The sequence below is a fragment of the Schistocerca serialis genome, chromosome 2 (assembly GCF_023864345.2).
Source record: "Schistocerca serialis cubense isolate TAMUIC-IGC-003099 chromosome 2, iqSchSeri2.2, whole genome shotgun sequence".
In the NCBI taxonomy this organism is placed as follows: domain Eukaryota; kingdom Metazoa; phylum Arthropoda; class Insecta; order Orthoptera; family Acrididae; genus Schistocerca; species Schistocerca serialis.
Window position 1 is genome coordinate 300,034,716 of NC_064639.1, and position 16,718 is coordinate 300,051,433.

Here is a 16,718-nt window from a genome sequence, read left to right on the forward strand (position 1 = left end):
GATCTTGCTGAATTACGACAACGCCTGGGCCCACACGGCAAATGCCACTCGTGAAGTTCTCGAATCTTTTAAGTGGGAGTTGTTTCCTCATCTGCCGTACAGTCCCGACCTGGCACCGAGCGACTTCCACTTATTCCCAGCAATGAAGAAGTGGTTGGCTATGCAGCGTTTTGATGATGACGCACAGCTTCAAGAAGAGGTAACCACGTGGTTGAAGGCGCAGGCGGCCAAATTTTACGAGGAAGGAATTTCCAAGCTCATCCATCGCTACGATAAGTGCCTTAATTTAAATGGCAACTATGTAGAAAAGTAGTATTTAAGTGTGGCTTTCATCTGCATATAATAAAAAAAATTCCAATACTTTATTTATTTTTAATTCCAAAACGTAATGTACTTTGTGGATAGCCCTCGTAGTTATGGCTGCATATAAGGTTTAATTTTTATTTTTATTTTTAGATGACCAGTTTCAATCTTCTACGGAGATCATCATCAGATCAACATTGCTGATGACAATCTCTTTAGAAGATCGGAACCAATCATCTAAAAATAAAAATTAACAACTTATATGTGAGCATAACTATGTTTAATAAATAAGTTAAAACTCATCGCTGTTTTCCTAGAACAATGGTCGAAGAATTTTTAGATAATTTATCTATAAACAGACATGCAAGCACAACCTTTTTTCACATGGTTTATACACAGCTCAGTGTTCTGTGTAATACATGAGTAGTTCCTATTATTATCAGTATGACTATTTTAACTCTAGTCTATTTTATTGTTAATACAACAGAAAATCCAGGACGGAATGTAACAATATTAGGGAAGGAAAGTTGCCACTCATTATATAGCGGAGATGCTGAGTTGCAGATAGGCACAACAAAAAGATTCTCACAATTACAGCTTTCGGCCATTAAGGCCTTTGTTAATGCGCGCGCGCGCGCGCACACACACACACACACACACACACACACACACACACACACACGTGCACACGCAACTACGGTCTCAGACAACTGAAACCACCACACGAGTGTAGTCCTTGACAAAGCTGGCTGAAAGCTGTAATTGTGAAAATATTTTTGTTGTGCCTATCTGCGACTCAGCATCTCTGCTATATGGTGAGTAGTAACTTCCCTTTTCTAATACTGTTATTATTAATATACTATAAAGAGTAGCCTGCAGTGGCTGCTTCTGCACGTTATTAGACAATTTGAGTCATTCCGCAGCCCTGACAGCTCTCCATCATGATGGAATGAATGAATGTGGAATTGTCTATACTGAACATATGCTTGGAGTTTTCCTATTTTCTACAACATACTGCACATTTGAAATTTAATGGCCACCCTCTCTCTAAATGTCCTGTAATTTTTAATGTTAACTCATTAGTGTGTCGACTACTTGGCTGTCATTCTCCATCCTACTTGGGACTAATCTTTCCATCTCAACGTATCTTTTATAAAGCCAACATTCCCAAAATAATAATAATAATAATAATAATAAAAAAAAAAAGAAATCTATTTGTGAAAATATAAGTAGTTGAATATAATAGAGGGAAACATTCCACATGGGAAAAATATTTCTAAAAACAAAGATGATTTGACTTACCAAACGAAAGCGCTGGCAGGTTGATAGATACACAAACAAACACAAACATACACACAAAATTCAAGCTTTCGCAACCAACGGTTGCTCCATCAGGAAAGAGGGAAGGAGAGGGAAAGACGAAAGGATGTGGGTTTTAAGGGAGAGGGTAAGGAATCATTCCAATCCCGGGAGTGGAAAGACTTACCTTAGGGGGAAAAAAGGACAGGTATACACTCGCGCGCACGCACACATATCCATCCACACATACACAAGCAGACACTTGTAAAGGCAAAGAGTTTGGGCAGAGATGTCAGTCGAGGTGGAAGTACAGAGGCAAAGATGTTGTTGAATGACAGGTGAGGTATGAGCGGCGGCAACTTGAAATTAGCGGAGGTTGAGGCCTGGCGGGTAACAAGGAGAGAGGATATACTGAAGGGCAAGTTCCCATCTCCGGAGTTCTGACAGGTTGGTGTTAGTGGGAAGTATCCAGATAAGCCGGACGGTCTAACACTGTGCCAAGATGTGCTGGCCGTGCACCAAGGCATGTTTAGCCACAGGGTGATCCTCATTACCAACAAACACTGTCTGCCTGTGTCCATTCATTCATGCGAATGGACAGTTTGTTGCTGGTCATTCCCACATAGAAAGCTTCACAGTGTAGGCAGTTCAGTTGGTAGATCACGTGGGTACTTTCACACGTGGCTCTGCCTTTGATCGTGTACACCTTCCGGGATACAGGACTGGAGTAGGTGGTGGTGGGAGGGTGCATGGGACAAGTTTTACACCGGGATGGATTAAAAAAAATAAAAATCTACCCCTCAAATAGCAGCAGGAGAACACGCATATTAAAACATATTACAGTTTGCAAGCTTTTGGAACCTGTGGCCCCTCCTCCTATCCAGAGAAAGAGCCACTGGCTTCAAAAGCTTGCAAACTGTAATACATTTACAATAATTAGTTTTAGAAGCTCTAATTTCTCTACATCCTAACAATTATTCAATTTACCATTTCTTTGTTATCTTATCACTTACCCCATTAATTTGTCTCACCTTGTGGTAACAATATTACAAACGTGATAGACTGTTACTCACCATGCAGAGAAGGAGTTGAGTCACAGACAGGTGCAATGAAGAGACTACTAAACATTTGAGCTTTTGGCCAAAAGGTCTTCTTCTTAAATAGAAAGCACACACACATTCATACAAGAACAGCTCACAGACACATGAACATTGTCTCTGACAGCTGTAGCTGTGAGGCAGGCAGTTTTTGGTTGCATCTGGAGATTAGTCTTGTAGTCGATACAAAGCTCTGATTATATTATGCGCCCATCCTTCACTAAGTTTCACCCAAACAATCTTGAATGCTGTTTCAATATTTACCTTGATGGATTTGTGTTTCTTGACTAATGCAACAAATGTACCACTTCCATCTACGATTAGCCTATCCTTATGATATACACGTTAGATTTTCCCCAAAAATCTTACCACTATCAATTTCAGGTTTTACCCAGCTTTCTGTACCTAGCACCGTGTGACCATCATTGCTTTTTAGGATCACTTCAAGCTCTGGCACTTTGTTGCATATGATTCGGCAGTTAATCATGATGATTAAAATACTATCACCAGTAGGAAACATTTCTAAGAATCTTATACTGATACTTCTAGTCCACTATCTGAACAAGACGGAAATATTCCTAATGTAAAAAACTCTTGTGTACACGCCACATGCAGTCAGCTATTTGGGTTGCAGCTTCTGGTGTGTAGGGCACACCTGAGCATTTGGGGGATCCTGAAATTCTCAGCCCTGTGGTCCAAGTCCACGAAGTCACCGTGTTATTTGCCACAGAACATTCAAAGTCTCAGGTTCAGTCCTTCCACTTGGCTCAGAACCAGGGATCACAAGTAGTTCTGCAGGCAATGCTGCAAATTGTGAACTTCAATGAAACTCTGTGACCAAGGCCCAGATAAGAGGTAACATGTGCACCTCAATTGCAGTTGGCTGCATCCCATTCCTTCAAAGACTGATGGAAGAGCCTCTTCAATATGTTTAATGAGTGGCCCAAGCAAACATACAGGGAGCACCTGTTGTTCCTTCCCATCCCTTGCTGTCACTTCCCTAAGGGCTCTCATATCTGCTGTGTGCTTGAACTACTGATGACTAGACCATTACTCTTTTGTGTTTGAATTCTCTTGACACAGAACACAGTGTTTTCCCAACAGGTGAAGTGACTCTCACTGGCTCAATTTTGGTTTCAGTGGGAGACAGCACCTCGAACTTGTTGGTTAGGGGGATAGAGATAACAACCTGAGTTCTCCTTGGTCTCTGTCTCCCCTTCAAAGGGCATCTAGCCATACCACTGACACAACACTCACAGTCAAGTGGATGATTAGTGATGGATCCCATACTTTACGTAGAGGAGACAGGATCCATGGGAGAGGATGGCACTTGAGGTACCTTCAGTATCTCTGATTCATGACTTGCAATATGCCCATTCACAGCAGCTTCCAGTTGTTTGACTGTAGTCAGGGCCATTTCCAGATTTCTAGAGAACAACATGAATGGCTTAAAAACTAGTGTAAAAACGGGTGGTAGTCATGTGGTGTCATTTTCAAAATTGAGTGTAATCCACATTCTGATGAGCTGATTAGAAAAGTAATCCTGCTTTATTTTCACTTATGCTTTAGTCATTCTTTACAGTGTAAGGAGAAACAACACTACAAAATGCACAATAAACTGATAAATGATATGCTAGATATTAGCCAAATCTTTAACAATGAGTAATTCTTAGAAATAAAGTTCTCAAACAATGCAGACACTTCTTGAACAAAATTAACATTGTTTGATCAGACATGCTGCTACTTATAATTCAAACTTGGGCTTAACTACACTAGTAGCTTACTCCATTACCAGAAACTCTTGCTAACATGTGCATGTGCTTCTCAATCTAAAGCAAAATACAAATAAAATAGAAAGAAACATTCCACAAGGGAAAAATATATTAAAAACAAAGATTCCATGACTTACAAAACGGGAAAGTACTGGTAGATAGACACAATAAAAAAAACACACAAACACACACACAAAATTTCAAGCTTTCACAACCAACGGTTGCTTCGTCAGGAAAGAGGGAAGGAGAGGGAAAGACGAAAGGATGTGGGTTTTAAGGGAGAGGGTAAGGAGTCATTCCAATCCTGGGAGTGGAAAGACTTACCTTAGGGGGAAAAAAGGACAGGTATACACTCGCGCAAACACACATATCCATCCGCACATACACAGACACAAGCAGACATTTGTAAAGGCAAAGAGTTTGGGAAGAGATGTCAGTCGAGGTGGAAGTGCAGAGGCAAAGATGTTGTTGAATGACAGGTGAGGTATGAGTGGCGGCAACTTGAAATTAGCGGATATTGAGGCCTGGTGGATAACGGGAAGAGAGGATATATTGAAGGGCAAGTTCCCATCTCTGGAGTTCGGATAGGTTGGTGTTAGTGGGAAGTATCCAGATAACCCGGACGGTCTAACACTGTGCCAAGATGTGCTGGCCGTCCACCAAGGCATGTTTAGCCACAGGGTGATCCTCATTCCCAACAAACACTGTCTGCCTGTGTCCATTCATGCGAATGGACAGTTTGTTGCTGGTCATTCCCACATAGAATGCATCACAGTGTAGGCAGTTCAGTTGGTAAATCACGTGGGTGCTTTCACACGTGGCTCTGCCTTTGATCGTGTACACCTTCCGGGTTACAGGACTGGAGTAGGTGGTGGTGGGAGGGAGCATGGGACAGGTTTTACACCGGGGGCAGTTACAAGGATAGGAGCCAGAGGGTAGGGAAGGTGGTTTGGGGATTTCATAGGGATGAACTAACAGGTTACGAAGGTTAGGTGGACGGTGGAAAGACACTCTTGATGGAGTGGGGAGGATTTCATGAAGGATGGATCTCATTTCAGGGCAGGATTTGAGGAAGTCGTATCCCTGCTGGAGAGCCACATTCAGAGTCTGATCCAGTCCCGGGAAGTATCCTGTCACAAGTGGGGCACTTTTGGGGTTCTTCTGTGAGAGGTTTTGGGTTTGAGGGGATGAGGAAGTGGCTCTAGCTATTTGCTTCTGTACCAGGTCGGGAGGGTAGTTGCGGGATGCGAAAGCTGTTTCCAGGTTGTTGGTGTAATGGTTCAGGGATTCAGGACTGGAGCAGATTCATTTGCCATGAAGGCCTAGGCTGTAGGGAAGGGACCGTTTGATATGGAATGGGTGGCGGCTGTCATAATGGAGGTACTGTTGCTTGTTGGTGGGTTTGATGTGGACAGATGTGTGAAGCTGGCCATCGAACAGATGGAGGTCAACATCAAGGAAAGTAGCATGGGATTTGGAGTAGGACCAGGTGAATCTGATGGAACCAAAGGAGTTGAGGTTGGAGAGGAAATTCTGGAGTTCTTCTTCACTGTGAGTCCAGATCATGATGACAGATACACAGTCTGCAAATGTGACAGTGTACTTTTCCCAAAGGTATACGAAATGTCAAGTTTTCAGGATGGTAACCTGTACTTTTGGGTACTATTTATGTGTATTTTGGTAATATGGAGATACGTACAATGTGATAGATAATGAATTTTGGAAATAGTACTGCAAATGATTATCAGTTACCTGCAGGATATACCTGTACACAGTAAGTATGCATTCACAGTTTTAAGTTAGTCTATTTTTGTTACCATTTGCTGGAACTAACCCAGAAGAGAGACTACACGATTCTTAGCATATGTAAAGAAAGGAACTATCCTGGATATCTTTGTGTCATTTAATGAAGTATTATCATATTAAACTGAACTGATAAACCCCTTCTTAGGATGCTGTTAAAGTCTCATGTTCAGCCAAATGGCTACTTTTTGCCTGACTACAATACAGCACATGATGCAGATGACAGGATTCTCCAGGCAAGCGAAGTTCTATACTCCAAATCTAGAGTTCTATATTCAGGTAGTATAGAGACATTTGCTACGTATGTGCACTAGTCTCTCTTACCTTGTTTCCACAGATACTTTGCAAGACATATAGTGATAGAAATAAAAGTGTTGAGCTAATTTTCTAGATTTACACAAAAGGCTTTCGTGTAAGTACCCCAAGCATTATGTATGGGCATTGCTGATCTGTTACAATCCTAGCAGTGCTTATCTTGATTTTATGGCTATGGTCACATCAACTCAATAAATAAAATACTGGAGCAACAGCCTGCTCTTAGAATTGTTCACACTAACATTTAATGCGGTTTGAATTCCACTTACCACCCCCCCCCCCCCCCCCCCCCAACAAATTGAAGCCTTCTAGTTATCTTCACTACTACTGATTTTGTGCGCTTGTCCCATTTCCTACTGCTTCATGGTATTACCATTAGATATTTAAATGACGTGACAGGCTCTAGAAGTTCATGAAAGATTTTATAATCTAATACTATCAGGTTCTTTCTCTTTGTCATGGGAATTGCAATTTATTTACCCATGTTTTACATAATAGTACAAATGTCTGAAGTGCAGATCTAGACTTATTACAACATTACTAAATCTTGGGTGTGTAATAAAGGTCTGAGAGAATACGCTGTAATTCACCACTGAGACCAACTGCTGAGCTGTGGATAATGTATATTTCCTTTGAAATTTGTCACCACTAATGAAACAAAACATGCACATTTATAGGCAGACATACCTGAGCTTTCATGAGATCAATATTTTCTGCTTGTATAGTTGTGGATGTTGTAGCATGTAATTTGGTCTGGAATACACCAGACGAGCTTCCAGTTGGTTCCAGGTGAATAGCATGCTGCTTGCGTTGCTGAGCTCTTGAAATGAGACTTCTGTTAATATCTTCATATAGGCTGGAAGCTGAATAATGGGCAACAGTTTCCTTAAAATTTTTAATTCCTTTCTTATCAGAAAGTTCTTCTATTATTTGAGTTAAATCCTTCTTAGGTTTTGAAGAACTGACAATACGAGGCACTGTAGCTTTTATGTCTCTCAATGCCACAACCTCATTATTACTCTCATGAGAAGGTGCTTTGTCACTTGTACTCCAACTTTCTTTTTCAGAAGATGCTGTAACAACTGGTTCTGGCTGTATTATCACAGTGTAATCATCCATCTGAAAATAAAAGAAATCTTAAAATGATACACATACACCTACACATACACATGTATACACAAAATGATGCATGTTTCTCACTTATTTTTGCAGTAGTTTTTTCTCTGCAAGGTACTACTGACACTGACAGATGTGCCTATATTTCTGGAATGAACTGCTACCCTAGATAGCTGTGAGAACTACATAAATTGTCAAACAGGGGAACCAAGAGGATCATATTATTCAACTCAATGCACTGCAGTTTTAAACTTGTAGTGTAGGATGTCTTGTCAACTGTGTGCATGAAAGTATCTTCCACAACAATTGTCATCTGTGGAGATATTTTGGTAATACAATATACACTAATTCAAGCAATCATTATTGGTGTAAATGTTCTCAGCACACTTTCAATGCTGTAATCTGATATATTGTACAATTACTCATACAATGTTATATTATTTAATTTTTGCTGTATTACTGGCAGTGAGGTCATTGGAAACAGAACTGGAGCTCAACTGAACCAAGATGAAGAAGGAAATTAGCTGCTGCTACATTTAAGAAATCTCCCCACCATTCACTTGCCATGATTTAGGGACACCTAAAACAGGGTGGCAAGAGAGGATCCTAATCCTGCTTCTCCCAAGAAAAATTCCTGTGTCTTAATTGTAGCAAAAAAGTTTATGTTTGTTTAATACAATGACTACTCTCACAAGTTAAATTCAGATCTGGAAACTCTCAGCGAGATAATGGTTGTGAATATCTCACTAATAAATTAAAACTAATTCATTGTTAAAGATGTCTGAAAATAAGATTAAAAAACTATGGACTCCTTAGAGAGGTGAGGAACCTGGATGAAAGACACACTTAAAAACTTGGGAGCAAAGGACAAAGCAAAGTCATTCAGGACAACATAGCAAAAAAACATGTAAGGTGTAGTATGTAATTGGGTGGGAGGGTAGGTGGGCAGGGGACAGTTGCAAAGTGCAATGAAGGAAGATTACGTTAACAGCTTATAGGGAGAGGGAAATGAGAAGGAGCAGAGAAGAAGAGGCAGGAAATAAGACACGTGAAACAATGTATGGAGAAGTAAACCGTCAAAACAAAGCAGTGTAGCAATCAATGTCATTGTACCACAAAGAGAGAGTGGAAAATTGGACATCAAAGAGAGATACTTGGCTAAATTCACATAAAGTACAGTGGGTTTGGCAACAGTCAAGCTTGAGGCGGAGAGTAAGTTTCAACATTGAAATTTCTGCTGTAATGTTACAAGCAGGGATAAGAGTTTAAACTATAATTGCTCTTGTTTTGAAGACTCTTCAAAACTCTGTTGAACAACTTTATCTCAGGTAAACGATTCTACTGCACACTGAGTTCCACACTTTTCCCCTTCACTGTGGATTGTTTTCCCGAAGAGTCATGTCTCCTTGTTACATTTGTCTCTTGAGAAATTCCTCAGAGATGGATTTTGTTCAGATACACTCTTACTATTTCTGTTATCAAGGTTCATCGTGGAGACCATTTTTTCTTCTTCTGCTCTTCAGTACCCAGTAAACATTCATTGTGAGTCACATCCAAATTTGAAGAATCATGTTTCATAAGCCACGTTACTGCCCGGGTATACCACACATGGTCAGTAATTTTCCCTTTACTTTTCCGGCAAAGGGGAGGAGGGTGGTCATGTAAAGTTCCTGATCATCAGATGTTTCATCAATGTCCTGGATTAAATTTCAAATATCTCCACAGTGTTTCACGGACAGAGGGCATGTAACATTATTGGTGGTGATCCATCTATCAGATAGGTAGTTAAGCATGGTGGCTCCCTGGGATGGCTATGTGCCGCCACAGGGTTTCACCCTCTCTACCTTCTCTCATCATCTTACACTGGAAACATGACATCAATACTAAACATGCACCCATTACAGTCATCTACACTTATCTGATACATGTAATGTACAACTCTCACATTTTACAAGTGAAAGGTGTCAGTGTATGTGAAGGGTAGGAAAAACCTTTCCAATTAGGGGGCAACTTTGTCCACAATATTTTTCTATGCTTACCTTTTACTTATTGTGCATGGTCTCCTTTGAAATGCTCTCTCTTCCACAACTGATACACCACCCCCAATGCCGTTTCCACTTCCGAAAGAAGTCTTGGTATGCCATTTGCTGGATCATGCAAAGTGCCGCTTGTGAATTTTCTTTTGTCTCCTCAGTCATTGCAAATCTTCATCCTTTCACTGGCATTCTCAAAAAATGTCCGCCAGGTCTGGAGAATGAGGAGGACGAGCAGCACAGTGATTTCATTTTTTGTGAAATAGTCACACAGCAACTGGGATGAATGTGCAGGTGTGTTATCATGATGCAAGAGCCACAACTTGTCTTGCCACATTTCAGGCCATTTCCTTCTCACATTTTCTCACAGGTGTCACAAAACATTCCGATAGTAGCACTGATTAACAGTTTGTCCCTCTGGGACAAATTCATGATGACCTAATCCTTCAAAGTCAAAGAAAACTATCAGCATGGCTTTGATATTTGACCTGACCTGACAAGCTCTTTTTAGACTTGGAGAACCTTTCCTGACCAATTGTGCAGATTGAATCTTGGTCTCAACATCATTACTCTAGACCCACGTCTCATCACCAGTTATGATTCTCTTAAGGAACATCTCATGCTCATTTGTGAATCCAAAAGTTCTTGACAGATTGTGAGGTGATGGTCTTTCTGGTCTTGTCTCAGGAGCCATGGGACAGACTTGGTGGCAACACAACACATTCCAAGATGCTGTGTCAGGATTTCATGACATGATCCAACTGAAATCGTACATTCTTCTGCAGTCTCTTGGACAGTCAGTCTTTGAATGTCATGCACAATTTCACTGATGTTCCTGACACGAGTGTCATTGGAAGATGTCAAAGGGCATCCTGATCGAGAGTCTTCTTTAACTTCAGACGAACCGTTTTTAAGTCATGTGAACCATTCATAACACCAACTGCAGCTTAAGCACTCATCACCATAGGCTTACTGCATCATTTGCTATGTCTCTGTAAAGATTTTCTTGAGTTTCACACAAAATTTAATGCAGACGCATTGCTCCTCTAACTTTGGCATCTTGAAATTCGCAAACAGTATGACACACAGTTCTACTCAATATGGAAATGAACAATAACTGACAGACATACAACAATAAAATTTCTGGTAGTTACACATTAAAGACAGGTGTGAGCAGGAACACCAACCATATTTTGCTCCAAAACACCGCTGGTGTGAAATTATGAATGTACCACAGTTTTGTGAACAGATCTCGTATACACACTCTACCACTAACGTACTCGACAAGCTCCCATTTAAAATAAAGCAAATGAATGGACATTCTAGTAATTCAAAAGGTAGTTAAAAACATATCTCACTAGCCTCTCCTTATACAAGCTATTGAAGGACTGAAAAGTTCTATTAGCTAGATTGGAAGCAGCAGCAATAAACAACTAAATATTAAGCTGCCAATATGAGATAACAGCAACTTGAGGAAGCATAAGGTTTTCCCCCCATAGAACTGACTTTCCTTTTAATTTACTAGCTTACATTTAGTTGGTGTTAAGCACCAATAAAATTAAGCAATATGGTGATAGTTTGTTGTTAATACAGTGTAATTATTTAGTTTCTATGAGTTGCCTATATTCTTTTAATTTATACATTGACTCATTCCACATCCCTGAGGGCTGTCCTTCTTGATGGAACCTACAGAACATAATAAAAAAACAGTAGCTATTACCAACATATGTTTCGAGGCAGGTGCGTGGACAGTGTTAATTGATGCGGGCAAGGCACTATAGAAAATATTGTATTTTCTGTAGAGCCATGCTTACGTTAATTACTGTACAGTGATAATGTACAATTTGAGTGCAATGCTATTTGGTAATAGACATAATTTTAAATTATAAATCATAACTTGCACTTTTCTCACATGAGATACAGTACTGAAAGCTTTCGATCAAGGCAACCAGGTAGATTCAGTATTTCTTGATTTCCAAAGGGTGTTTGACTAAGTACCACATCTACGCTTATTGTCAAAAGTTCCATGATAAGGGGTATTAAGTGAAATTTGTGATTGGATTGAGGACTTTTTGGTGGGGAGGACACAGCATGTTATCATGGATGGAGAATCATCATCAGAAGTAGAAGTAACTTCAGGTGTGCCCCAGGGAAGTGTGCTGGGACCCTTGTTGTCCATGTTGTATATTAATGACCTTGCAGGCAATATTAGCAGTAACCTCAAACTTTCTGCAGATGATCCAATTACCTATAATCAAGCACTATCTGAAAGAAGCTGCATAAATATCCAGTCAGATCTTGATAAGATTTAAAAGTGGTGCTGAGATTAGCAACTTGCTCTAAATGTTCAGAAAATTAAAATTATGCACTTCACAAAACGAAAAACTGTAATATACCATACTATGAATATAATATCAACGTGTCACAGTTGGAATCAGCCAACTCATATAAGCGTGTAACACTTTGTAGAGACATGAAATGGAATGATCACATTTGTTCAGTCAGTAAAGCAGGTGGTAGACCTCAGTTTATTGGTAAAATATTGGAGAAGTGCAATCAGTCTACAAAGGAAACTGCTTACAAATCATTCAGGTGACTGGTTCTAGAATTCTACTCAAGTATGTGGGACCCGTACCATTGGGTTATTGTTGGGGAGGAGACCAGACAGCGAGGTCATCGGTCTCACTGGATTAGGGAACGACGCGGAAGGAAGTAGGCCATGCTCTTTCAAAGGAACCATCCCAGCATATGCCTGGAGCATATCACTGGGAAATCACTGAAATCCTAAATCAGGATGGCCGGATGCGAAATTGAACCATTGTCCTCCCAAACGTGAGTCCAGTGTGCTAACCACTGCGCCACCTCGCTCGGTGGACCCGTACCAGGGGATACTGAACATATGCAGAGAAGGGCAGCACGGATGGTTACAGATTTGTTTAATCCATAGAAGAGTGTCACTGAGGTACTGAAGGAACTAGCTGGAAGACTCTTGAAGAAACATGTAAACCGTCCTGAGAATGTATGTTAACAAAGTATCAAGAACTGGTTTTAAATGATGACTTTGGAATATATTAAAATCTCCTATGTATTGATAATTAATTGAAACACTCAGCTGTCGACAGGTGTTGTTGATATACCTCAATGGGGACACATGATAATGTGTGCCCCGACTGGGACTCAAACCCCTGTCCCGCTTAGATGGCAAATGCTCTATCCATCTGAGCCATCGACGACACAGATGAATAGTGCAACTGCAGGGACTTATCCCTTGCACACTTCCCGCGAGACCCACATTCCCAACTGTCCACAATCTACATACGTAATGTACCCAATAGATATTTGCCCATCCACTCATTACTTGCGCACACTAAGGTAACAATTCTCATAAGAGTTTGGGCAACCTGTGCACATTCGCACAGACGACGGTGGCTCAGATGGATAGAGCGTCTGCCATGTAAGCAGGAGATCCCGGGATCGAGACCCGGTCGGGTCACACATTTTCAACTGTCCCCATTGAGGTATAAGAACATCTGTCGGTAGATGAGGGTTTCAATTAATTATCATTTATTCTAGAGAAGCTCACGCTCATCAATGGTATCTGTTCTTTCGAGAACAGTTACTATCTTCCTATGTATTGGTCACATGGAGAACGTGGGGATAAGATTAGAATAACTAGGGCATGCAGAAAGGCATTTAAAAAAAAAAAAAAAAAAAAAAAAAAAAAAAAAAATCAATCTTCCTGTACTCCATATGTGAAAGGAACATGAAAAATTCCTAATAACTGGGTACAAGGGGATGTACCCTGTGCAGTGCACCTCGCAGTGGTTTGCAGAGTATAGATGTAGATGAAGTATAATGGCTGGTAACACTCTTCAAATACAGTATGTGCAAGAGACTAGTACGGCAAAACGTACCATTGCTGATTTTTGAAAATGTATCCCATCAGTCCAAAAAGTTTTGAGACTGGATTAATAAAAAATAGAGAATCGTTAAGATGGCAGTTATGCCTTGTGTTCTACACAATTTCCCTCCACTTGAGTACATTCATACAACCATCTGAAACTGTCAGAAAAATTCTCCTTTGGAATGTTGTTCATAGGTCTGTATTGATAACACCAAGTATAATCATCCACGATGATTTTTTCCAGTGGAGAATTGTCCAAGTTTTACATTTCAATTGCGTCATGGCAGTCATTCACATGTCATCATCTTTCTTCGGGAGTCAAGACGTGCTGGTCAAACTTTGCACATGCTATTCTCTTCTTTAAAACATTCTGGAGAACATCTTGAACACTATATTTAGAGATGTTGCTCCGATATGCTTTGTGACAACAATGCTGACACTTTACATTTGCTTGTCCACTACTCTACACTGCCTGCTGACAACAGTCTGGTTGAATGCATATCTGTAGTTTACAGTTGTCAGGTCAAGCTGCCACTGTATCACACTGACATGAGTTCTACAGCAGGAATAAAATCAGTTTCGCAACTTTTCTGGATGGACAGTGAATTGTTGACAAATGTATTGATGCCTGAAAAGTGGTTTAAGGCTGAAACTGTGCAATAGTACAACAAATAATGTAAAGCTCACAGTTACAGTCGGCATACAAGGCCAAACTTTAAGAGGGGCCATCCGTATGCTGTGCATGCTCACTTGTGACATGATTTACCAAGGTTTACCAACATATAGTTCCAAGTTAAGTGTGGACAGCCCCTGTACAGTTGTATCAGATGTTATCACTTAAACAGTTTGTCACAGCTGTAGGCCCAAGATCAATGAAAATAGTGAAAAGTTGTAATAAAGGGGACTAATTAATCAACAACTTCATTAAGATTATATTTCCAGTCATGCCCATGACAGAGATTTGGTTTCACAGGAATCTTTATTAGACTTCTCACATGAAAGTCATGTTATGATTTCATCCCATGCCCATTCTATTGGCGAAGTACGGAATGAGCATAAAAAGAAATAAAATAAATATATCTTCATGATAAAAGTAAAGCTGAGGGGACCTCCAATCCAATAAATAATCCTAGTCAAAATAGTCATAATATAAAGTTGCAAATCACAAATCGTTCAATATATTATAACCATACAAACAACGTTAATCAAGCAATAGTGAAACTGAGTAAATGTGTATTCTTAAACTTAAAATATTTTAAATGTTAACTATACTGACTTACACCATCATTGCAGCGGAATATTTACCCTACCTTCCTTTATATTACATTTTGACACACATATTAACTCCACAAATCACTTAGGCAACAAACTGTTTTTGGTTACTCTTGTAATATTAAGATATGTCAAAAATATACTACTTTTCTAAATACAACAAGCTAACTACGGATACAAGTGGAATGCTATGACTAATGCCTAGCCTGAAAATCATAAACACTGAGAGACTTTGATAAGATTTATAGAGAGACCAATCCCTACATTTTTTGTATTTTATGCACAACACAAATACTTAATAAGCTCCAAAGTGCTCATGTGAGGTTTGTCTATTATCTAATCCACCTCTGCTATATTTCCCTTGCAGTCTGATTTTTTTAGAAGGAAGGTGTCTGAAATACGCCATAAACACTGATGTCAGTCTCTGCATTCACATTTGCTGCCTTCTATAACTTGCTACTTAAATTTCACCTTTCAATATATACTTGACTTCAGCCTATGCTACAGATCATGCTGTCACCCCAACCAAGACTACAGTGGAGGAACAAGATCTCTACCACACTTTACTTGAGAATAACCACACGTAACACACTGACGAGCAAAACGTGTTCTACACAACTTATCAACCCTGACCCACTCCCCCCTCCCCTCCCCTCCCCACCCCTTTGAGCACAGTATTCTAATAGAATTTAAATTATAATATCACAGTGTTGACAGGAATAAGAGAGACAACATATGTGTACTTATATTGAGAAGAGTGAAAATTTACACTCCATCCAGTCAAGCAGGGCTGAAGAAGACAATTACATCCTTATCTTTTTAAACAGATAAAAGCTCATCAAAAAACTTGTAGTTTCAAAAAACTGAAGATATGTCATACCGTATGTCTTTTGTTAAAGGAGTAATAAGCTTCACTGTATTGCTGTCTGCAGTACACTCGCTTGTGAGATATAATATTGGCCATGCTTCTAAATAAATTGCGGCACACTTTACACTCATACACAATCTCCACTTCATTGTCCAAAAGTTGTTTCAGCTGAAACAAATGGAATTTTGGTGTGAAATCACTTCTGCATTAGGTAATTTCTTAATATAAATAACTATAATCAAACTATATGTTTCTTTTTTATGGCCACTTGGGAGATACATTGCACATTAATTGTTTAAAATTTAGTTTCATATTTCCAAACATCACATTTTTTGTAGATGATTACAATTACGAGTTAAATCTCCTATAAGAAACAAGTTCGCCCTGTTATGTTGATTTAACTAACCAAGTAATAAATTACTCATTAAGTATCCATTTTTCTTGGAGAAAACTACAGCTGTTTTTCCAAATTACACTGTAGCAAATACTGTAACCAGCAACAAGTTTTTCTGATGTGTGTTTATTGTACCATAAATGGTTTAGGGCTTGAGCTTATCGTCAGAAGGTAGCAGTGACTTCTTTGCAAGTTTTTCATTTGTGTAACACCAACATAAAATCTTTTGTATGCTATGTAATCACAAAAGCTTTGTTACAACTTAGGACACAAATGCAAAACTTGCAAAGAAGTCAGTGCTACATCCTGACGATGGGCTACAGCCCAATTCTAGTGACAGAACAATACTATCATTTCAACAAAAACTTGTAGTTGGTTGCAGTATTTCCCACTATGTAATTTACTCATTAAGTATCAGTATGTGATACTGGAAGTGATGTTTTGGCATGCAATGAAAATAACACCTGATATTCATACTTCATAAGCAGCAAATTTGTTACCCAAAAAAGTTAATTACTGTATTTATACACAACATCAGTGGG

At 39.5% G+C, this 16,718-nt stretch overlaps 1 protein-coding gene across 2 annotated transcripts in view; it reads right to left on the bottom strand.

Moving 5' to 3' along the window:
- Positions 1 to 16,718, bottom strand: part of LOC126457070 (uncharacterized) — a 65,538-nt gene that overhangs the window by 47,767 nt on the left and 1,053 nt on the right. For both annotated transcript variants that reach the window (XM_050093069.1, XM_050093070.1), the window contains exons 3-4: positions 15,795 to 15,950; positions 7,277 to 7,708 (exon numbers count right to left, since the gene is read on the bottom strand). In XM_050093069.1, coding sequence (XP_049949026.1) covers positions 7,277 to 7,708; positions 15,795 to 15,950 — 588 coding nt within the window. The remainder of the gene's footprint in view (positions 1 to 7,276; positions 7,709 to 15,794; positions 15,951 to 16,718) is intronic.